The sequence below is a fragment of the Cylas formicarius genome, unplaced genomic scaffold (assembly GCF_029955315.1).
Source record: "Cylas formicarius isolate icCylForm1 unplaced genomic scaffold, icCylForm1.1 PGA_scaffold_8__14_contigs__length_24414737, whole genome shotgun sequence".
Lineage (NCBI taxonomy): Eukaryota > Metazoa > Arthropoda > Insecta > Coleoptera > Brentidae > Cylas > Cylas formicarius.
The window spans coordinates 18,107,450-18,129,911 of record NW_026844361.1 but is presented as its reverse complement, the minus strand read 5'-3'; the positions used below and the strand labels follow the sequence as shown (position 1 = coordinate 18,129,911).

The 22,462-nt window shown below is 35.8% G+C and overlaps 5 protein-coding genes across 8 annotated transcripts; 1 reads left to right on the top strand and 4 right to left on the bottom strand.

The window, feature by feature from the left end:
* Positions 1-207: 207 nt before the first annotated feature.
* On the bottom strand, positions 208-2,292 carry LOC132706594 (solute carrier family 35 member G1). The gene is made up of 2 exons (XM_060678010.1): positions 1,685-2,292; positions 208-1,631 (listed from the first exon to the last, which is right to left on the bottom strand). The coding sequence occupies exon 2, from the start codon at positions 1,623-1,625 to the stop codon at positions 600-602; it is 1,026 nt and encodes a 341-aa protein (XP_060533993.1). The 5' UTR covers positions 1,626-1,631; positions 1,685-2,292; the 3' UTR covers positions 208-599.
* A 314-nt stretch (positions 2,293-2,606) lies between these two features.
* On the top strand, positions 2,607-4,201 carry LOC132706595 (polymerase delta-interacting protein 2). Its single transcript, XM_060678011.1, has 5 exons — positions 2,607-2,923; positions 3,029-3,281; positions 3,335-3,676; positions 3,730-3,935; positions 3,993-4,201. Exons 1-5 carry the CDS (start codon positions 2,841-2,843, stop codon positions 4,105-4,107), a joined length of 999 nt encoding a protein of 332 aa, XP_060533994.1. The 5' UTR covers positions 2,607-2,840; the 3' UTR covers positions 4,108-4,201.
* Positions 4,202-5,149: 948 nt separating this feature from the next.
* On the bottom strand, positions 5,150-8,650 carry LOC132706574 (arginine/serine-rich coiled-coil protein 2-like). Of its 2 annotated transcripts, none has more exons than XM_060677964.1 (6): positions 8,492-8,650; positions 8,061-8,147; positions 6,878-7,170; positions 6,642-6,823; positions 6,295-6,561; positions 5,150-5,595 (listed from the first exon to the last, which is right to left on the bottom strand). In XM_060677964.1, exons 1-6 carry the CDS (start codon positions 8,552-8,554, stop codon positions 5,399-5,401), a joined length of 1,089 nt encoding a protein of 362 aa, XP_060533947.1. In that variant the 5' UTR covers positions 8,555-8,650; the 3' UTR covers positions 5,150-5,398. The 2 variants fall into 2 exon arrangements, with proteins under 2 accessions (XP_060533947.1, XP_060533948.1); XM_060677965.1 differs by having other exon boundaries at positions 8,061-8,173; positions 8,492-8,631.
* A 302-nt stretch (positions 8,651-8,952) lies between these two features.
* Positions 8,953-14,998, bottom strand: LOC132706517 (zinc finger protein 548-like). 3 transcript variants are annotated; one of them, XR_009619598.1, is made up of 4 exons: positions 14,237-14,998; positions 14,068-14,180; positions 12,378-13,817; positions 8,953-9,830 (listed from the first exon to the last, which is right to left on the bottom strand). XR_009619598.1 is itself a non-coding variant. In XM_060677877.1 (3 exons), the coding sequence occupies exons 1-3, from the start codon at positions 14,368-14,370 to the stop codon at positions 13,093-13,095; spliced, it is 972 nt and encodes a 323-aa protein (XP_060533860.1). In that variant the 5' UTR covers positions 14,371-14,998; the 3' UTR covers positions 10,071-13,092. The 3 variants fall into 3 exon arrangements, 1 of the variants encoding a protein (XP_060533860.1); XR_009619597.1 differs by lacking the exon at positions 8,953-9,830 and adding an exon at positions 10,072-10,474 and having other exon boundaries at positions 10,527-13,817; XM_060677877.1 differs by lacking the exon at positions 8,953-9,830 and having other exon boundaries at positions 10,071-13,817.
* A 1,132-nt stretch (positions 14,999-16,130) lies between these two features.
* On the bottom strand, positions 16,131-17,043 carry LOC132706518 (microsomal glutathione S-transferase 1-like). The gene is made up of 3 exons (XM_060677878.1): positions 16,679-17,043; positions 16,505-16,611; positions 16,131-16,445 (listed from the first exon to the last, which is right to left on the bottom strand). The coding sequence occupies exons 1-3, from the start codon at positions 16,808-16,810 to the stop codon at positions 16,202-16,204; spliced, it is 483 nt and encodes a 160-aa protein (XP_060533861.1). The 5' UTR covers positions 16,811-17,043; the 3' UTR covers positions 16,131-16,201.
* Between the last annotated feature and the right edge of the window lie 5,419 nt (positions 17,044-22,462).

The following is a 22,462-nucleotide window of genomic DNA, read 5'->3' as shown; positions in this document are numbered from 1 at the left end:
TCGCTTTAAATGATTTAGTCGAGCCGCTGGCTGATAGATGATACTAACGTCTTCTAGTTCCCTATTATACATTACCATTCCCTGACTTACCAGCACGGACTATGGAGATTGTATATTTTAATTTGGTTTTCATCTAAGTTCCCTTTTTAACTTGTTATTCAATTCTTGATCGCGAAAATAAAAGATTAAGAAAAAATCCTCGACGTATGAACAAACATTTTATTTCGGATTAGTACAGGTAGAAAAACACTCATTACAGGCTTGCTAACAGAATCACTTAAATCCCGCAACTTTTGGTCCTTCATTGTCATGGAAATATCGACAAAATCAAAACCGAACGAATACGGATAAATATGGCCATATAATTACATTCTAAATGACTAGCATTGCGCTCTTTGGGTTTTAGGTTAATATTAAATTACTGCACTTGTACTCAGGGCAGTTAATCATTGTTCCTAGGCAATAAAAATAATTGTGGAAACAATATCACCAACTTTGTGCTGCAAAACTAAAAATACTACGTACTACTTTTAGTGATTTGCAGATCTTATTCTCCCGCAGATTCCAATTTTGAAAATGATTAATAATTGAAAACAAGCCTATTTTGTTAACAAACTGAGTTTCCTTTTGAGGGCGGCATCGTGAGGCAAAGCCAGAACCCATTTCCTTAGCCCAGTTAATATAATAGAACTCATCACTAAAATTGCCCCCGCAACGGAAAATCGATTTGGAATCTCATTAAAAAACAGTACTTGCCAAATAAACGCGTAAACGATGTCGCTGCTACGGGCTATAGAAACTGGTCCGGCCTGTTCCATTTGCATTGCGGTTGTCAGTAAAATTTGCCCCAAAAAACTAGAAACAGCTAAAGCTACTATTAAGTATCTATCGGTACCGCATGTAGGCAAACAGAGTGCCCCAATAAAGTAAGTGAACATTATACACTGAACAAAACCGTAAGTACCAAAGTTAGCCATTATCACCGAGTAGTGTACATCTTTTAAGGCGCGTAAGATAACATAAGCATTAGCACCAAACAATGTGGATGAAAACGCGGCAACCGCACCCCACATTTCGGGTCTTTGATCGCTCTCACCTAACGAGTTTATAGTATTACCGAAAATAATCGGGGGACGGGTAATCAGGACTACCCCTATGAAGGTTAAAATTATAGAGAAGACATTGAACCAGCCGCAGGGCTCTTTTAAAAACATTCTTGCAAAGATACTAGTAAACACTGGAACAGAAAACACAATTACCGAGGCGTCGGATAACGGCATATGACGGAACGCATAGAAACTTAACATAAGACCTGCAGTGCCGGTAAAGCATCTTAGCAACAGCATTATTCTCTTTCCTTTGGGATATACCGGCTGTCGGTGGTATATCATAATTGGTATAGCAGGCAGAAGCACTCCGAGAAACCTGTAGGCAGCTAAAGCTGTGGGGTTCACTTGGGACATCCACTTAACTATAACCGAACATAATGAGAAAAAAAGGGAACTCAACGTCGCTAAAATTAATCCCAGGTAAGGATATCGGTTTTTAGATTTGGGGCGGTGAAATTTAAGCTCTTCTTCCTGTTCTTCTTCGACGAGTTGCTGTAGCTCAACATTTTCCGGCATTATCGCCTGAATTAAAACGAGTTTAATACGATTAGTTGTAAGCATAATTTTAAACTTACGACTCGAAAGACCACTCTTCAAGATTAGTATTGCTTCACCTTATTGAAACCATTTTACATGATACTATTTCGCAGTATCAGCATTTTTCTCAAAAATTACTTAACGAAACTATTAGGTTATCATTCAAAATCGATTATTTTGGATACATCAAACTATTTTAAAAAACATCGACCATAGAATCCTTCTTCCTTTTTGCTTTTCAAACACTTGAGCAAAACTACTGTTTGGGGTTTTACCCCTGAGTTTCTTGTTTCGGTATGCAAAGGGCCAGTTTTCAGCATGACACTTACCGGTGGTGTAGTGGTAATCCAAAATTAGGCCTTTTTTCTTTAGCGCGCGCGTTCTCCGTTCACTTTGTTTCCACAGGTCGTGAGGTACTGCTCGTTCGTACTACCGAATACTTTACCAGAGCGCGCTTCAGTGCTCAAAACGTAAAAAAAGGACACATACCGATCCCGCTAGAATATTAATTATCGCGAAAATAAAAGTTTTCTTCAATAAAATACCCAGAAAGAAAATATTATCTTCCTAAAATTCCCAACATAATATTCTTTGATTTAAATAATCCAATTTTAAATAACCCAAATATTTCCCGTGAACTATGAGGAAAAATCCCGAATAACTGTAATGGCCATTCGCCCATTGTCCACATCTGCATAGCAATTTTTTATTTTCATAACGGACCAACACCTAAAAAAAACTATAGGCAATATTTGTTCTCGGTTTGCAAAAAAGGTCTTTAACCTATACCAAAAAGCCGCTATCACAATAAACCATCCGGGCCCATCTGAAAGGCAGACAGCAGGCCGGCAACACTTAAACACTTAAAAACTCCACCAAACCCTTAGGAAACGGAAACCGATCACAAGCAATATCATGTCATAAAAGTCATATAATTTCTGGATTATATTTTCTATTTTGATGAATCTTATAATGGGTCTGTGTCATTTTTTCAAGGAATATAGATTTATCACCATCGGTTGTCTGAGACATTATTATCTTTCAACTTTCAACCAATAACTCAAAAAAATAAAATAAATTTCGTTTTTCTTAATTTGGAATCGGTTAAATTTAAAGTACCCAGTATACTATAATTTTCTTTTGTTGTTGTCTGTCGAAATGTCTTAATTAAATATTGCGCATTAAAGATGAACGATGGATATTTTGTGCATAAATCTACAACAAAAATTGGTGCCTATTTCGTTCAGATTATTAGCTTGCAGAAGGAACTATGCCAGGTATTTTAATAAAATGAATTATTGTGTAGATTTTTCGTTCTATAATGTGAGGTTATTTGATGGCTTTTATATATTTGTTTGCCTAATATCCGCTACCCTTTCCAGGTTGGCTGAAGTGGGCAGATTGGAGACACCGAAGGTGACAGGCAAGTATGAGACGGGGCAACTTATTTTGCACAGGGTGTTCGGCTACAGAGGTGTAGTGTTATTCCCTTGGTTAGCTCGGGTTTATGATAGAGACTTACCGCAGTATAAAAATGGAGATGAAGAACCCAATACTGGCGTGGGCAAAGAAGTACGTGGAAGGACCCACACATTTTATCAAGTCCTAATTGATCAAAGGGATTGTCCCTATATTGTAAGTTATTATTTATCATTAGGTGCTTGTGTGGTTAACTGTGTGTGTTTAAGAGGGCTCAAACAGAAGCTGTGACGTTTCTGGGCAATCAGGAATCTTCACGTAGCTTATATGCTATTCCAGGTTTAGACTATGTTGCTCATGAAGATATTATTCCTTATGTCAGTGCAGAAAAAACTCCTTTGCACCACGAATTATTTGACAAATTTTTAATCCCAAATCCAAACAGGGATCCGCCCTTTTCTGCCCAAGATACTTTAAAAGCTTGGCAAAACAAGAACCATCCTTGGCTCGAACTCTCTGACGTCCACAAAGAAACAACCGAAAATATCAGAGTTACAGTGATACCATTTTACATGGGATGTAGAGAGTCGCATGCAAATTCGGTATACTGGGTAAGTTTTGAGCCCCAACATACCACTCGAGTACAACAAAACAAATATTTTAGTGGCGTTACTGTATTCGCCTGGAAAATTTAGGAAACTTAACTGTGCAGTTAAGAGAGAGACATTGGAGAATTTTTTCACTGTCTGGAACCTTGGAAACAGTAAGGGGAAGGGGGGTGGTGGGACAAGAGCCAGCATTAACAAAAATATTACCAGCTTTCCAGTATAGCAGTCATGTGAGCTTGCAAGCTCCCAGTGGGCATATGTGGTAAGAATTATTGTAAAAATTTGACTATGTGTCATTGACTTACTTCACATTTCTTAGGGGTACTTTTAGAATGGAACGCGAAGATGGCTACACATTTGATTGTCGAATCCCTCCATTTTCACTCGAGAGCAAACCCGATAGCGGTTCCGCTTCTCCTCCTGATACAGTTTAGCCCATTATGTTCAAATGTAAATACTCCGGAAATGTATATATTTACAGATTAATAACTTACTGTGGATCATTTGGTTTTATTTCGCAGAATCAATTGTTTTTGTTTCTTCCCGTCAATATTCAGTAAATTTTGAGGTTAAAGGGATTATGACGTTAGTTAAGTTGCAGCAATCCGCAAATTCAGTGTCATCCAACCATCACAAAACACGAATACATTCACTGAGATGAATGTCAGAATTGAAAAACGTCAAAAGTTTGAGTAAGAAATATCTCCGAAAACATCCGATTGCTCCCTAATCCGTGCGGTAAAATCTCGGAAACGACTGACGTGGTAAAGCGACGCTTCCCGCACCCTAGATCGGTGCGTAATTAGGTATTTTACAGACGGAGTAGAAAAATAGTATATTATGCAACAAGTGCGGTAAACGGCATTTGACTCACGAATTTATTTGACACGAGCGGAGCGAGTGTTGAAAACGAGTGAAAAAGTTTACCGAACGTGTTGCATACTATACTTTTTCTACGACCGATAGTTTTTGCGTACATTTTAGCAAAACACGAATACATTCACTGGCATGACTGTCAGAATTGAAAAACGTCAAAATTTAAAGCGTGGGAAATATCTCCGAAAACATCCGATTGCTCGCAAACCCGTGCGGTAAAATCCCGGAAACGGAACTGACGTGGTAAAGCGACGCTTCCCGCACCCTAGATCGGTGCGTAATTAGAAAAAAACTTTTTATTTACGAGTTGGAATGTGACATTCATTACTCATAGTCTAGGATGTAATTAACGCAGTCAATATGTCTGGTCAATTAATGTTTATTGCCAAAAAATTATTTGGTGTGTCAGTGCAATAAAAATCAAGCACAAAGTTGGGACATCAAACACAACTATACCACAGAAAAGTGAAGTGGGAATAACCAAACCAGAGTTTTCTATATATCAGTTTTATTACTATATTGCTTTCTCACACTTAGAATATTAAAAAAAAAAAAAAATAAGACTTACCTTTCAAGTTAGGTCATTTATTTCATTAGGCGTTAAATAAAGAGGCCACAAAGAGGAATTTTTCACTTTTATTTATTTCATTGCGTAAAACATGTATCTTTATAACAAAATCAACATTATACTTAACGTTCAAAGGCATCAGTTATGTAGTTTGTATACCCGATGAACTGATTAATACAAATCATTGTACCTACAAGCATTTTTTTTTACAGAGAACGACTTCCTGATGTTTGAATAAATTCGAAGATTTAATCACTTGAATAACTTAAAACTTTTGCACATTATCTTTGAAAACTGCCGAATCCCAGCCCCACCCCCCGCATCGTATGCGTCGCCGTTCTCGCCACCTCGTACTGCGCCTCCATCACGCTAAACATTTCGTCCTGCTTCTTGAGCACGTCTGTACCCTTGCCGGGAGCGGAAGCGCCGCCACTGTCTCTAATTCCCATCAACCTCTTGAATTTGCTCGATGTTTTGTCTGCAATGGAAATGTCGCAATCTCAAATCGCTGGTAGTTCAAATGCACCGAGAAGATAGCTGTGACTTTTACAACTAGAGCGATCAGATTCGCCCATTAAAACAAATTCACTAAATGAACGTATGCGAAATAAAAGTATTAAAAATTGTACAAAACAAAACAATACTTGATTGATATTTTCACAATTTGGGTCAATTTCTGTGAGCAGATTAACTTTTGCGCGTATTTGACATTTATGAAAAATGTCTTTTGAAAAATCTGCATTCATCAATCAATCTCAATTAAGTGAAGGTCAATGTGCGTCGAGACCATTGCAAGAAAGAAATTATTTCACAAAGTGCACGAAGTGTGAGCAGCACTTTCATCCTGGGTGTTTAGTGTGGGCAGGGCAGGTTATTGTGTAAATGTGTCCTTTTTATTTCTTTGAATTGATTGTTACCTTGTGATTTAATATGATTTTGTTGCAAATAAGGGACATTAGTTATTAGTTGTCTATAGGAAGGAAGTATGCTGACAAGTTTCACTTCTTGGGACCGGTTTGAAACATGCGTCAATAGCAAAATTTGATTAGATCTTGTACAAATAAATCATGTGATTTACACTGACCGAATGAAACAGTAAATACAGATATAAGTGTCATAACTTTAGAGTTAATTTTATAGATAATTTAAAAAAAGAAAAGAAATAAAAAGGACTTACCGTCCGCGAAATTGGTAGATTCGTAGACTTTGGTCGATTTGCTCCCACCCGCACCGCTAAGTTTGGCAACGTTGGCGGCGTTACTCGTAGTACTTTCCGGTTCTTTCGCTTTCTGCCACAATAGTTTTCTTTTCTCAATCTGCTCGCGGAACCGACCCGTTATTCCCGGCATGAAAAACCTGTCGCCAGAGGCGCTGACCGAATTGCCGCTGCTGTCAAACGTTGAATTGTAATCCCAAGGACTATTGCTGGTTTTTATCTCGATTCCTGATGATAAAACAAGAAAAAAAAATCATGACACTTTCTTTCCAAGAACCAAAATTAAGATTTATCAGCATTGCACTTACCCAATTTATCTAGGCGGTCCATCCTTGCTCCGACCTTGTCGAATTTTTTCCCATAACCCGACCTGGATGAGTATTCCCCCCTCTCCTTGGAACTGGATCGTCTGGGCGACCTCGATCGCCGTCTTTCCCGACTTCTGCTTCTCCTTCTGTCTCTATCTCGCCTATCCCTTCCGTACCTATCCCTAGTAGGAAAACCCTCGTCAATTTTTATTTCATCTCCCATGTCAACAACTAACCTATCACTCTTCCTATCTCTCCTGTCATCTTTAAATTTGTCGTTTTTATCTTCTTTATCTCTACCCCTCCCATCCCTTCTCCCCATAGCGTCTCTGCTGTGTCTATTATCATCTTTACTACTCCTCCGATCATCCCTACTATCCCTATTGTACTTCCTGTCTGATCTGGGACTACCGCTGTGTCTGTCATTTGAAGAGCTACTGGAGGACGAGGTCTGCCGTCCGATACCACTCAGCGACTTGTCTTCGGGTTTCCTGGGGGGCGGGGTGGAGCATTTCTCCTCGTCAGAGTCCTGCAGAGAAAATGGCCGCTCTTACCTAACGGGATAGCATCCGACTGACGGGGCGGTCTCTACGATGCAAGTAGATCTTGTTAATTTTCAAAAAATGTTAGTAAATCGTTTTGCAAAGTGAGGAGCAAGGATCCATTTTGGGTCCCATCTTATTATTGATTAGATAGATTTTCAGTTAAAATTTAGTGAATCAAAAAGAATTTTCATACGAATTATGAATTATTCCCGTTTCTTATTACCAACAACGTAAGATGAACATTTTGAAAGTGAGGTTCATTAGGTAAATTAACGATATGGGAATGGTACAAAAGCTTTTTTGTGCAAGTGTGATAAACAAACACTCAATATATCCACCATAATTTTGTTTTTTTTTTCATAAACAGTCCCAAATATTTCAAAAAGAAAATACACTTAGGCAAGTAAATCGTGATCAGTCGCGAAAAAATAAAATAAAATATTTACCTGAACTATGGTCTATTTAAATTTTTTCGAGAGCTCACATTCACCAAAAATCAATAGGGACCCTAAAATTGATACTCACCAATTGAGTGGTCTCGTGGTCGTTTCGCTAAGGCTTTTCGCATCATTGTTGATCGGTCGATACAAGATCTTTACAATATAATTAACAGATAATGTTAATATCAAAAGACCTTTTCAATATTAAGAATGATAAAGATATATGAATTTGTATTGAGTGATTGTATCTAAGCAAATATCCTATCATTTTGTGGCAGGATGAATGGACTTCTTGAAATTTTCCTTTCACCCAATACAAATTTTCAATTAAAAAAACTTGTTTACTTCAAGAATATTACAAGTAATCGCGGTTATATTTAAAGAGCAATGCCAAACTTTAAGAAAAGGCTGCATACTCTGTAAAAAAAAATTACCTCGCTCATGTCCATGCCGACCTCCTCATAGTTATCTTCGTGCCCCGTGATCTTCCGGTAATTCTTCGGAATATTCCTTTGTATCTCCTGTCAAGAATTTGATGTTGATCGAACTAACATTTGGCAAAGAATCATATTAATGATCTTATAAAAAACATCAGAATTATAAAAAAGACCAGTAAAAGCTGTACCCCAACACAAATACAATTTCCTCTCTTTGTATTGGGGGCACCTCAAACGGATCTTCATTATAAAAAAAAAAACAAAATATGTAAAAATTATCAGATATAAATAAATACGAATATCATATTACACAATAAAATGTGTTAGCTCGAGATATCTTAAAATAGCTTTGCAATCAATAATGACGACGTATGCAAATGCCAATCTTTACATCTCAACGCAATTTTAAAATGAAATACAATATTTACCGGTTGCTTTTCGTCGCCAGTGTCTTCGCTGTCGTCGCTTCCATAATTAAGCAATGAGTTCATTTTTGAATCGAATCTTTAACGAAATTGTTAAAGTTTCAACTTGCTCTTTATGGACGAGCAATGGCCAACCACAGCACAGAACCAATTCAATGATTGTTTCATAAAAAACTGTTGGGCAAGACTACTAGGATCATTCGCCCAATTGCAGCTGATAAAAACAAAAATCTTTTTTCATTGTGATTAATTTCTATCATTTGGGCGGCATTGCGCATTACCGACATCCTCCGAACAATTTCTTTCTTGAAAAAGAACGTTTCTAATCCTGCAATAGGTATCACATTTTTGAATTAAGTAGAGTATAGCCGGTAACTGAAATTTTTGTTGAATTTAAGAGTAATTATTGTTCCTTACTAGTTAGTTTTGGTTAGTATTTATGTTTCTTGCCTTAACGCAACTGGTAAAAGCTCAGTAACTATACAAAAAACTAATATCAATTATTTTTCTCGCTGCAAAGAACCTTCTGCAAGTCAAGTACGGAAGGGTCATTTGGCAGTTGACATACTACCAGTATGCAGTTTTCGAATCATAGGCCTTGTGTACACGATCTAGATTCGAGTCAAAAGAAAGCGAATTTCAGAACTTCAAAGCATACCGCAAAATATGTTGAGAAGGCACGTTCTATAGAAAAAATTCTGTTCATATTACATTTGTATCTTGAAGAGTATTTACATTTTTTTGGCAGTCAATTTCAGAAAAGTTTTTTTATCAATATACACTAACGATCATGATTATTATATGATGATTATTATTATTACTAAGAATAAAGTGCAGAGGAAAACCTATTATGCACATTGGTAGTTAGTAACACAAAACATATAATAAACATTTAGTTATTGCTGTGAAACAATACACTGTCCGAGCGACGTTTAAATACAGATAAGTTCGGCGCACACACATCTGGGGGCAAACTGTTCCAATAATCGAAAGTTCTGTTACTTATAAAATGTAGGAGATGTGAAGTCCTGAATTGTTCCTTCCTTATTTTAAATGGATGATCACGTAGGCGTAGATCATCGCTTAAGACCACAAGGGGACGTCAGATGAAAATTGATCATGCGCAAACCTATACATTTGAATGAGATTCGCTCGCAGCCGAAGCTGACTTAATGTTGGCAGACTAAGTATTTTGAGACGGTCATCGTAAGGTGTAAGTTGAAGTGGCCAGCGCGTAGCGGCTCGTTGCACTCTTTCCAGAACATCACAGTCACGCAATAGCCTTGGGTTCCAGACTGGGGAAGCAACTTCCAGGATGGGGCGAATGTAAGTGGTGAAAAGCCTGCAAGCGATGCGAGGACTAGGATTCTTTTTTTTTAAATATTATATATATTTTAAATTTTCCAGAAAATCATAAAAATACTCTTTAAAACTAAACTAAGCTATTCAACTTTTTTTAAACCAATATTTGATCCTTCCCCCACTCTCAATTTGACAAAACAAGAGAAAAAAAATGGTTCAAACAATAAACAACACTGAAAATAATTTCCAACTTTTTCTCTTGGCTGATTTAGCTATAAATATTTATTTTTCTAAGTTGTAGGACTAACGATTCCTGAGATATGGCCGGCGGCCTTTATTAATGGGTCATCCGGTACAGCTGATTTGCCACAAAAAAATTGCAGTAAAATAAATTAAAAGCGAAGCACGAAAAAATTAAACTCGCAGCTCAACAACAATCAATCAACTTGTCGGGAACTCAATGGTGGGTGTGGAGAAAAACTTCTCAATTTCCCGGCGATGAATTGTCCTCTGCACACGATTTTTTCTGTATTTTCTTGATGGTGATTACACGCAATTACACAAGAGTGTCTATCGCTGATGACCGAGTGCATCCGTTGTATGTGCTTAAGTATGGTCTGTATTTAGATTTATACTTGGGGCCATTGCACTTGTACAAAGGCATCTCGTCCGTAGTTTTGTGCACTAGAAAATGATTTTCTGAATTTAGTTTGATAATCGCAGTTGTTGCACTTACAGAGAGGGCTCTGGTCCGCACTTTTGTGCACCAAAGAATGAATATTAACATGGGCCTTCGTATTGGATTGATAATTACAGAAATCGTAGTTGAATTTTTTCACGGCCGAGTGCCGCCGCATATGCTTATTCAATACAGATTGGTTTGAATATCGCAGTTGTGACACTCGTATAGAGTCACCTCGGTTAGGTTTTTTGTGTACTAGAGAGTGTGTCCGCAATTGCGATTCAAAACTGAACCGATAATCACACAAGCTGCGCTTCAATCTTCTCTCAGAGTGATGCCGTTTCGATTGTTAATCCAAATTTGTATTTAGACTGAAAATCGTATTTGTCGCACTTCGTCCATATTTTGGTGCTTTTTAGAATGAGAAATCATCATGAAAATTAATTTTTATTTTAAAGACGGTAGGGTAGGGCAACTTGAACAAAATGGGATTAGTGTCTTTCCTAGAATTTAAAAAAAGAATATACAGGGTGCGCTATTTAACAAACTCAATAAACCGTGCTAATAGAACTCCCGTTTTAAATCTATCACAGGAATCAATACCTTTTATATAAAAGCGACAACACTGCATACTTGAAAATATTTTAGAGCGATAGCGGACCTCTGCGCCCGTATAACATGCTATAAATAGACAGTTGGAAATGATTAAAAAAGGAGAAAACGAGATAATACCACGACTACTGAATAAAAATAAATAAATAAACAAAATAAAAAAGAAACAAAACTAAAATTCGGAAGAACGATTTGAATAACGGATAAAATAGTTAAAAAAAAAATTAAAAGCGAAATCTTAAGTCCGGAACAAATGTAACGTAACAAATTTTGGAGAATGCAATAGTGGGGCTTGAATTTTAGTTTCTGTATAAAAAAGCGAAAAACATAAAAATATGAGAAGTTTTGGTAAATTTCGATATAAATCCAATTTTTTTAAGGTATGCTACTATTTGGTTACTTTTGGATATAACAGAAAAAAATTAGCTCCGGAGTCTCAAAATTGTATACTTTTTCTCTCTTTCCTTCTTTCTTTTATACTACATGTGCGCTGTTCTTTTACAGAAACCCATCAACAAATTTGATAATAATTAAGTACCCTAAAATTCTGCTGAAGTTCAAAATTTAGTAAAACGCGGGCGAATTTTCCCCAGACTCTGAGTAAATTATAATTCACAAAAATAAAAAAAATATATTCATTCAAATAAAACTGTAAATTATATATTATAACAAATCAATACTCTCCCAAAAATGCATTTTGCTATTTTATTTCTAAACAGTGATTTTCACACGTTTAACTCGATTTCTCATAACATTTCACGAGATCTAGGCCTATTGCGCGAAAATATTGCCGCAAAAACGTCGCAGTCAAAAATATTGACGATCAGCGGCCACGTTGATTGGTGAATTTCGTGAGGTCATTGTTAAAAATATGTCTTTGTAGTTGCGTCATAAGTTTATGTATCATCGGCTTAGGCAAGGTCTTTAGCAGCTATTTTTTTTCATAATTCCTTCATAAACTTATGTATTATCAGCTTAGGTAGTACCTCTATAGCTGTAGTAGCTTTATCAAATATGCACCAAGGAATGCGTTTTTAAATTGGTGATTAAAATGTAATCACACAAGTCACACCCAATAGTGATTTTTCAAATAGGAATGTGAGAGAGACAAATAAGCCCACAAGTCGAAATGCGTGTCCTTTTTTGTACTGAGCTAAATTATTTTTAAATTTGCTTTGATAATCAGTCAAATATAGCACTTGATTTTATCATGTAATTATCTATCTGTTATCTATCTCGCCTGTATTTTGTCAACTGCAGGATATCTTTCTAATTGGGACTTTTTATACTCACACGAATCGCTCTCTTTGTAGGTTAAGAGTCATTTAGGGGATACCACCAACAATCTTTCTTCTCTGGTGGAAGGAGGTTGCGAGTTCTGTTGCAATTTCGCAGAATCTTCCTCTATCTTGCTGTCGTCATCGATATATGTCACCCGTCCCAAAAATTTTTTGCCAAAAAAAAAAGTAAGGACATATAACAGACAAATGGACATCCACCATTTTTCTTTTTTTTTGGGTTTGAACTGCAAATAAGAATTTGGATTTGATTTATGAAAAGTTATGAATCATGATATGGCCTTGCCATATCTTCGTTACAGTGAACTAGTTTGAGCTATGGGCTGATAATGTAAAATGGTTCTACTAAACGGTATACAGGAAATTTTAATTTAATTAAGAAATTAAAAACAAAACTAAATTGTATAGTATGAAAACCATATACTATTGTATAATATATTGGCCATTAACACAGAAATACAATTCGGAATTTTGAACATTTACACAAATTTAAAAACGTCCCTCTTTTCATGGTCATTTTTATGCACTGCAGAATGTTTTTTGTTTGTGTGCACAAACAGCACTTAATTTTCTTCTCAATTAATTAATCTTAGTAGAAAATGGTCTCTTTGTTTTTGTTGGTAACTGCAATCTTCAGCACTTATCAGTATTCCTTGTGGTTCTTATACATAGCATGTTTTAGCAACAGAGCAATTTAAAAATAAGACACACTAAATTTTGTTAACGCTGATAGTTAGGTGCTGCTTCTTTATGTGCTTCAACAAATGGCCTTTGTACCGACTTTGATAAATGCAGTTGTCGCACTTATATAGAAGTACTTCATCCACATTTTTATGCACCAAAGAGTGTTTTTCCAATTTATATTTGATAACACACTGATAATCACACAAGTCACATTTGAATCTTTCTTCTGAGTGCTGCTTTGAGTGAGTCACCAAGGACCCTTTGTACTTAGTTTGATAATCACACTTGCTGCACTTATATAGAGTTACTTCGTTGAGGTTTTTGTGCACCAAAGAGTGTTTCTTCAAATCTGATTTTGCAGTGCAACGATGTTCACATAAGTGGCACTTGAATCTTTTTTCGCTGATGGCCATATGCTGCTTTTTAATGTGTGTTAACATGTTCTCTTTGTACTTGGTTAGATAAACGCAGTTGTTGCATTTATACAGAGGCACTTCATCCGCGCTTTTGTGCACCAGCGAGTGTTTCTGCAATTCTGATTTATAACGAAAGGAATAATCACAGGAGCCGCACTTGATTTTTTTTTCGCTGTTGGCAGAATGCCGCCTTTTTATGTGCTCCTTCAAGTTTTTTTTGTATTTGCTTTGATAATCGCAATTTTCACATATATATACTGATATCTCTTGTTTTCTTTCTGATGATTGAGTGCTCTTGTATGTGCTTCGCAAATTGCTTTTGTACATCACATTATCTAAAATGCAAGGAAAAAAATAAGATATTCTATACAACAATATCACCAGTTGCTTTGCCCTTGAGAAAAACTCCTGTGCGGAGCCAATAAGCTTCATTAAGATAAGTTGAAAAATATTGTATTTTCCATAAGAACTATGATTACTGCCTATAAATTGTAATCTGTTGTTGCAGATTTAATAATGTAACGATAGATTCCCCGACCAATTCAGAAAAAATAACACTTCACAAAGAAACCATGTATTACTCACCAAAATTCTCCTGGGAAGGCACCAGTAACTCCTCTTTAACTATCTCAATGTCGTCCTTAACGATTTTAGCTTGTGAGTCAACCCAATCAATTTCATCTTTTACTGCGTCTTTTCTAACAATATATAGACCATAAAACTTATAACGGATCCTATCTGTTAAAATACTTACAAATCGTTTAGGATATCGCGTGGTTCTTCCTCCCTTTTATCGATTTGCAAGGTAGAGAATTTTGGTTTTGTTTCGGTCTCTTTTATGTACTTATCATATAATATGTCCAATTTTTCTTCCAATGTTAAATCCATAACTTTGAAAATGTGAGAAAAACTAACAAGTAAAATGCCAAAATTCAAATTACTCCAGAGCAAAGATCATTTCTTCCTTCCACCAAAGATTAATCCTCTTCTTTATTTACGTTTCACACCACAGTGGGCAACCAGTTTCTAGTTCTACATTTGTGCGTTAATCACACTATACACGTATTCTTCCTCAACGATTTTCTATTGAATTGGGCAAGTATCGTTCGCCAGTTGCCGATAAAAAGGTACTTCCTGCCGCTGCCAGTAATTACTATCCGTCATAATGAAAAGGTTAAGATTATATTTTTGTTACTAATTGAAACGCAACGATTTTTGTGTACACGCTGGGCTCACTTAGTAAAGGGTTACGACAATACGTAGCGGTAGCGATTGCAATTAGGAGCATAATGGACATTTGAATTTACAAAGCCGTAGCAGAGACGTCCGGCGGCACATGCGCTACAAGTCCAACAAATTGTGTTATTTTTCCAACGTGCCGAGCCAATCACAAGGTAGGAGATCAATGTAATCCGAAGCGCGCTTCGTTTGATATCGAGTTTAATCGTATAGCAGCCCGCCAATTTTAAACGGTTAAGTTTTATTTTACCGCGAAGACGACAGAATCCGTTGGATTTTTGCCGATATAGCAAGGCTATATTTGCTCGTGAAATCGAGATTAATAAGCGACTTATATTTTTTGTGATTAATTATTGATATTTATTTCAGGCAAGTTTATTGCTTTAATTTGATATTTGTAGGTTATGTTATGATGTCTCGTAATAATTTAATTTTTAATTTTTTAGAAATGACTTGTCAATTTTCTGAGATGGAATTTTCAAGTACATCGACCAAAAACCGATATATACGGGCAAAACACTCTGGCCAAGAGAAATCTGGATCTGAAAGAATGCATCATATTTTATGCCCAATATGCACAGACATTTCTTTTTTAATTCATACAGATTTAATTAAACATTTAAAATCTTTTCATAGCTTAACTATTAATGAATCTACTTTGCATTTTAGGAATTTTGAAGAGTTTTCAGCCGCCACGTGCAATGCTCCACCACAGAATCAGCACAGAACCAATTCAATTCAATTCAATGATGCGTTTCGCAAAAAACTGTTTTAACCAATTCAATTCAATTCAATTATGCGTTTCACAAAAAAATGTTGGGCTGGACTGCTAGGATCATTCGCCCATTGCCGACTTCCGTCGAGAATATTCGCTTCTAGTCAATGACCACCACGTACAAAGAAGAAAAATAACCAATAATTTGCTCAGCTAGCAAAAAACGATTCTGACCGATACCAAAAAAATCGGCTTCCCCCGCTTCCACCACGGACCATCCGGCCTCCATACCGGCGTGGACAGGGAAAAACGACGGGACCGACGACGATTATCACTTTAAAACGTAAACTGAACACTCAAAACAATAAATCCACACCGTGGAAACCGATATCAAACTTATTGGGACGAATACAAGGGATTCTGTCGGGAGCAAACGGAGGTTAAACCGCCGTGTGCAATGCTCCACCACAGAATCCAGCACAGAACAGTTGTGCTTCATTTCTTGTCTACATTGATTAGCAAAAACACTTACAGATGGCGTACCTCACATATCGTTTTCTGTAACGAGAAAAGAACAATATTTGTGGCTATTGCTGCATAGATGGCGCACGGTCTACGTTATGTAATTATGAACAGATTAGCATTTAGATTATAGTTTTAGTAAATTTGATAAAGCTCATAGGTAAAATTTAAAAAAGGCCTTTTCTTCTTTTATAAGCACTTTTAATCTCGCTCTAAAACCTGACTCTACTAATGTCTTCATTTTCATTTAACAAAGTGTAATAGTACACTAACAGTAAAGTAGAAAAGAATTAAAAATCCAAACTGGTACACTAAAATCCGTACGGACGATTTAAGCCGCGTATAAACTATACTGTAGATTATTCTGGAAAGCGTATAAAGTCGGATTAGCCAGACGGTCCAGAATACAGAAGGATTCGTGAGCAGTATATACAAAAATGAAGCAATGATGAAGAACGGGATATTCTCCAAATCGTTTAGATGTGCCCTGCAATAAATTACTCTTGATATTTCGGACAGTTATTGTTTAGAACTGATTATTTTCACCTTCTGTTTCTTTCCACAGAATCATGTTGCTTGACTTCAACAGCTTTGCCTTTAGTAAGCGACAACAGACCATTAACTGTTCTTGCATCTTCAGCATTTACGGGAGCCTGCAAAATAATTCTGTTATCGATTTGGTTTTTTAATGATGCTATTAAAATTAAAATCGATACTTGCCCGAAAATAGATCCTCGAAAATCCAACCAAAGGGACCATGAGAAGGGTTTTTAAAATTAAGATGGCCGAGTAGAAGAAGAACGTTTCTAGCAGTTCGCCATCGATCTCAAATTTTATCAGTTTTTCGGACATTTTAAACTCTGCGTAGTGTTCAGGTTCTTGGTGGACTTTGTCGACAATAGCCTTGCGATCAAACTTCACTTAATTTGGCTATTATTCGTATAAATAAACAAGCGTTGTAGCCTTGAGATTAATTTAATTGTACGTAGAAAAAATATCAATAAAACGGATAAGATAATTCGAAAAAAAAATCGCTTTGTAAAATTTGCGCAAGCTGAAAATCGGAAGTGCAGATGTGGTGTAAAAAATTACGCCAGTAGAATAAGGGAAAACAAAAGAATGGTTTTCGAGCAGACGCATTCTTGACGGCATCTTGTCGGCAACCAGCACTACTTGCATCAGGTACCTGTTCCGCACAAAGGACGCGTATCGAAGCTAATCCCTTCACGGTTTAAAATTAAAGTGCTACTGGAATACGGACGGCAGCGTTAGCGTTGTCGGCTGACGGTAGGCATCCGCCGGCCCCATAAAAACTATCAAATTAAAATATAGCAGTATCATGTTTATTGTGTGGGTTATACCTTGTGTGCCCCGAACTAGTATCACTACAGAGCGGCACACTCAGCTCCGTGTCTTGGCATTTTAACATTTGAATATTTACGAAGTCGACGCAGAAGGATCATTTAAACACACAAGGTTCATGGTTTGATCTTATATTTAATTTTTTTAATACTTTTAAATTGTTAACCATAAAATTATCTAAGATGCTGTACCAGCAATGACGTGGTTAAAGGAATAAGACCATCCGAACCTTAATCTTCACATGGAAGATGAAAATAGGTAGTAGTCATCACTTGCGCGTAAAAAAATTTAACTCCTTCATACTTGTTTGCTTATGTAGATTATGTTTCTAGACATTTTACGATAAGGTTGTTAGGTGGCCAATTTTCTCGTTGACAATTAAATTGTACAAAGTTTCATAAATTCCATATAACTACACAGATAAGAATTTAAATCAGTTCAAGGTATTCAAGTTGTCTATGTAGAAATGTGCCGCTCGCTAGCGCAGGTGATCGTCGAAAAAAATAAATTGGATTTTTTCTGCGTATACGCGCATACAGAACTACGCCATGTTGGCTTTAATGAAAATCGAAATAAGGTCGGGAATCGAGCCGGGGCAACCTGTCGGGGCTACTTCATTTTTCATTGACTCGGAATCACGAGCATGAGTTTGAAAAAAACGAAGACAATGGAAACCCATAGGTATATAGGTTTTTTTTTTTTTTTAAGATCGAACGTGTCCGCTGCCGAGTTCGCATGGGAAACCGGAAAAAAATCGATTTTGTATATATCCCTAATACCTAATAGAGTAAAAATAACAGTATGTATTCATATTTTGCGAAATATTTTGTTGTGTTTTTCTTTCTAGCTCTAAAAACAGCTATTTAATTTCCGCTATTTATATATTTTTGATACTGCAAGCTTTTATAAGCTCAGTTTTGTTGCAGTCTGTTTTTGAACCCTTGCATTAGTTAAAATAGGTAATATAATTGGCGACGTAATTATGGGACGAACTGACTATATAGCCACTTATCATGTACAAAGCATTGGAAAATTAGCAAAATGTAATTTTAAGGTTCTGTTTACCCCGATTCTCTAACTATTAGAGAGGTAATTTGTAAGGTTTAAAATTAGGGTCCTTATGTAAAAAATAATTAATATTAAATACTTAATAGCTGTAGCATTTTTTCTAAATTGAAACCTAAATATAGATAAGTATGTAAGAATATTTCGTACCTAGCAATTATAATCATATACTGCTGATTATTTTGTCAAAATCGGCCCGAATTCGATTAAATTTTACGGGCATCTGTTGTTGTTTAGAATCAAAATGGAGCAAAGTGCCGACTAGCGTGTGAAATAAAGTCAATAAGATAAACAAGAATAAGAGAATAATATAGATACGCCTACTATAAGGTGGTTTTAAAAAAAACTTTATATCATACTATGCCCTAAAGGTCTTAAATTTCGAGATACAACAGGGTGGTAAAATTTCTTGAAAAAAAAACTTTTATTTGTCTTTGTATCATTGTGGCATTTGGTAAGTGCCTTTTGCGCATCACTCTCTTTTTATTTCTACCATACCATACCATAAGCGACCGTTTTTTTTTCAGTTTCAAGTCTTTTTCTTGTCATCACTTACACCGTTCTTGACTAGAATAGTTAAATTAAATTCTACATTTCACTTCCCCTAGAAGTAATAATTTTTCAAAATACAAATCTAGTTAACCTGGAATTAATTAGGGTGTTTAAACGTCATTGTTGACATCAAATAAATTATTGACCACCAAAACCTCTAACTTAAATTTTGTTTCATTTTTAGTGTTTCGTTGAGATAATATATTTGTTCGTTAGAGCTCTAAACATTTATCATCAAACTGTTTGGCAAATTGACATAGTTTCTTGTTACATCCGCATCAAATACTAACTAAGATTACACCTAGGAAATATTACACAAAATCACTAATCTTCACAGATAAATGGGGACATTTTTTTCTTCAGGACATCTTGGTGGAGTCACCTGGATTGCTTGAAGTTACACCAATTGCATGTTAACTGAAAGTAGTAATGGCTAATAATGGTAATAATATTGGGTTGTTCGGAAAGTCATTTCGTTTTTTTTTGGAGAACATGAAAGACAGTTTTCGTATAATGATTAAATATTTTATTAAATTATATATTGGCTATTCTGGTTCAACACCTTTTGCCATCTTTCTGGCAGTAACATAATTCCCCTCTCATAAAAGTTTTGGTCCTTGCTGGCAAAAAACTGGTTCAGGTGGTTTTTGACATGTTGCAGTACGTCCCATTCAAGCTGTAAAAGTTTTTGGCGAGTGACCAAACTTGTGTGAGGTCGCGCATTATCCTGGTGGAACACTACACCCTTCCTGTTGATTAATTCGGGCCTCTTCTCTTTAAGTGAATCATTCAATTTGTCCAGTTGATGACAATAGACTTCTGAATTAATCGTTGTATTGTCCGGCAAAAGCTCAAAAAAAAAAAACGATTCCTTTGACATCCCACCAAACGGAGAGCATCACCTTTTTTTGGTGAATGTTGGCTTTTGACACGCTTTGAGCCGGTTCATCTTTTCTGCTCCATGACCTCTTGCGTTTAACATTGTTGTATACAACCCATTTTTCGTCCCCAGTAATAATCCGCTTCAAAAATGGATCATTTTCTTGACGTTTGAGGAGCGAATCACACACGTCAACGCGACGACACAAATTTCGCTCCGTAAGGACATGGGGCACCCACACATCGAGCTTCGAGGTTAAGCCCATGCCTTTCAAATGGCCATAAACAGTCGAATTCGACAAATTTAATCTCTCACCGATCTCTCGTGTGGTTATTCGCCGATTTGCATCAACTAATGCCTTTATCGCATCTTTGTCAGCTTCGACCGGCCTTCCAGACCGTGGTGCATCTTCGACATTAAAATTGCCGGATCGAAATTTTGCAAACCAGTTCTGGCACTGGCGTACTGTTAACACGCCTTCTCCATACACATCCGTCAATTTTTTTCTCGCTTGGACAGCATTTTTACCTTTTCTGAAGTAAAAAAGTAAAATATGACGAAAATGCTGCTTATTGCTCTCCATATTTAAAAGGGCACCAACCAAAAACTACTGCGTAGAATTAATAGAACTTTTTCACACACAAGCCTTGCAATATCAGCTCTCAAGACATATAATGGTTATGCGGCTTAAGTGTGAAGTTGGTTTCGAAAAAACGTAATTAAGTTCTCTGACGGGAAAAAACGAAATGACTTTCCGAACAACCTTATATATTAATATTAATAGCAAGAGTTAATGTATGTGCGTAGTAGAAATAAAAAAATGAAAATATCAACAAAGAGGTTTCGATTCGCATTTCAGTTATACATATAAAAAAAACGACTTTTCTGAAAACATTACCATTAAAAAATTAGTATTCGCATTTCATTAGGGAGACTCTAGTAGGTATTATTAAGTGTCAGCAGTGTATTTGTATAAAAGAATATACAGTGACTCACAACTTAAATGATGCAGTCGCTATTACAAAAACTAACTGGTCTGAATATTCATTTATTTATTTGAAAAAAAAAAAAGAACTTATTGAAATTCAGTTAATAAAGAGCCTTCTGAATTGCTTTTTGTCTTAAATATGCCTTACTTAGTTATATATACAACATTAACGTTGCAGTTTAAATGATGCAATACAAAATATAACCAAATCAATAGAGAAAAACAACTGCATAATTTGAAAAATTTCTACTAATATTTAGCCGGGCGTCCCTCATAATCGATAACGGTTTGTAGTCTTCTGAGTATTGATTCAACTAATTTTCTAGTATACTCCGGCGACTGGTGACTGCGCTGTTATACAGCAACCGACTGCAGACCCGAAATAACGTGTGCTTTGGATCATTGACATGATAGAACCGATAATTGTTAGCCGTATTTAATTTTTAGGCACTAGCAACCAGATGCTGTCGTAATATATCCAAATACATATTTTGGTTCATATTTCGTTCAATGAAATGCATATTACCTATTCCTGCGGATGACATACAGCCCCATAACAGAACATTACCCAACACATTTTCAATTCTTCTTTAAGCTTTCTCAATACTAATATTAAATAAGTTTATTTTGGTCTTATCGGCAAATAAAATATTACTGAATTCCAGAAGTTGAAATCTCTATTGATATTGTTCTCTAGCGAATGTCAATCTCATAAGTCTATTTCTTCGGCTAATTAACGTCTTATTTCTGGCAGTTCGACCATGTAAATTATTTTTCCTACTCCCGTGTGTAAAATACCTAATTACACACCGATCTAGTGTGCGGGAAGCGTCACTTTGCCACGTCAGTTTCGGACATTTTCGAGATTTTACCGCACGGATTTGGGAGCAATCGGATGTTTTCGGAGATATTTCCCACGCTTTGAATTTTGACGTTTGTCATTTCTGACAGTCATATCAGTGAATGTATTCGTGTTGTTTGGCGAAAATGTATAATTTTATTAGCTCTACATGGTTAACTAAATAAGGCATATTTAAGAAAATAAGTAATTGACACTTTTTTAGAAGGGTTTTTACTAACTTAATTACAATAATTTTTTTTTGCCAAATAAATAAAGAGACATTCAGACCAGTTAGTTCATTATTTAAGCTGTGAGTCGCTGTATGTGGATCATATTAAAAAAACATACCCATATGTACCGCCTGTTTTGTTTGACTGTTACATTTTGTTTTTATAAAAACAAAATGCATGATAAGCAGTTAAGTTAATTCTAAATGACATATGAAACAAAGCATAGATAATCCAGAACTATTAATAAATGTCAAAAATCATACAATTAAAGTTTACAAAAATTGTGTTGAACAAAATGTTGCAAATATAAAATAATTCTTAGGATCTTTAATTTAAAAGTGGCATTGAAATAAAAATCAATTCTGATTGAAAAATATAAAGCAAGTTATGTAATAAATGTAATCAGAATAACGTGTTCTATTGAATCGCGATAAAGTATACAGCGTGTTTAATTAAAAATAATAGCAAATAGAAAATTGTTAGTGTTTAATTTTTCATTTTTCATAATTTTTATTTAACTTGATATCTTTGAAAACAAAAAAGTTACAGCCGAAATGCTATCAAGATACATTGAAAGCATGATAAA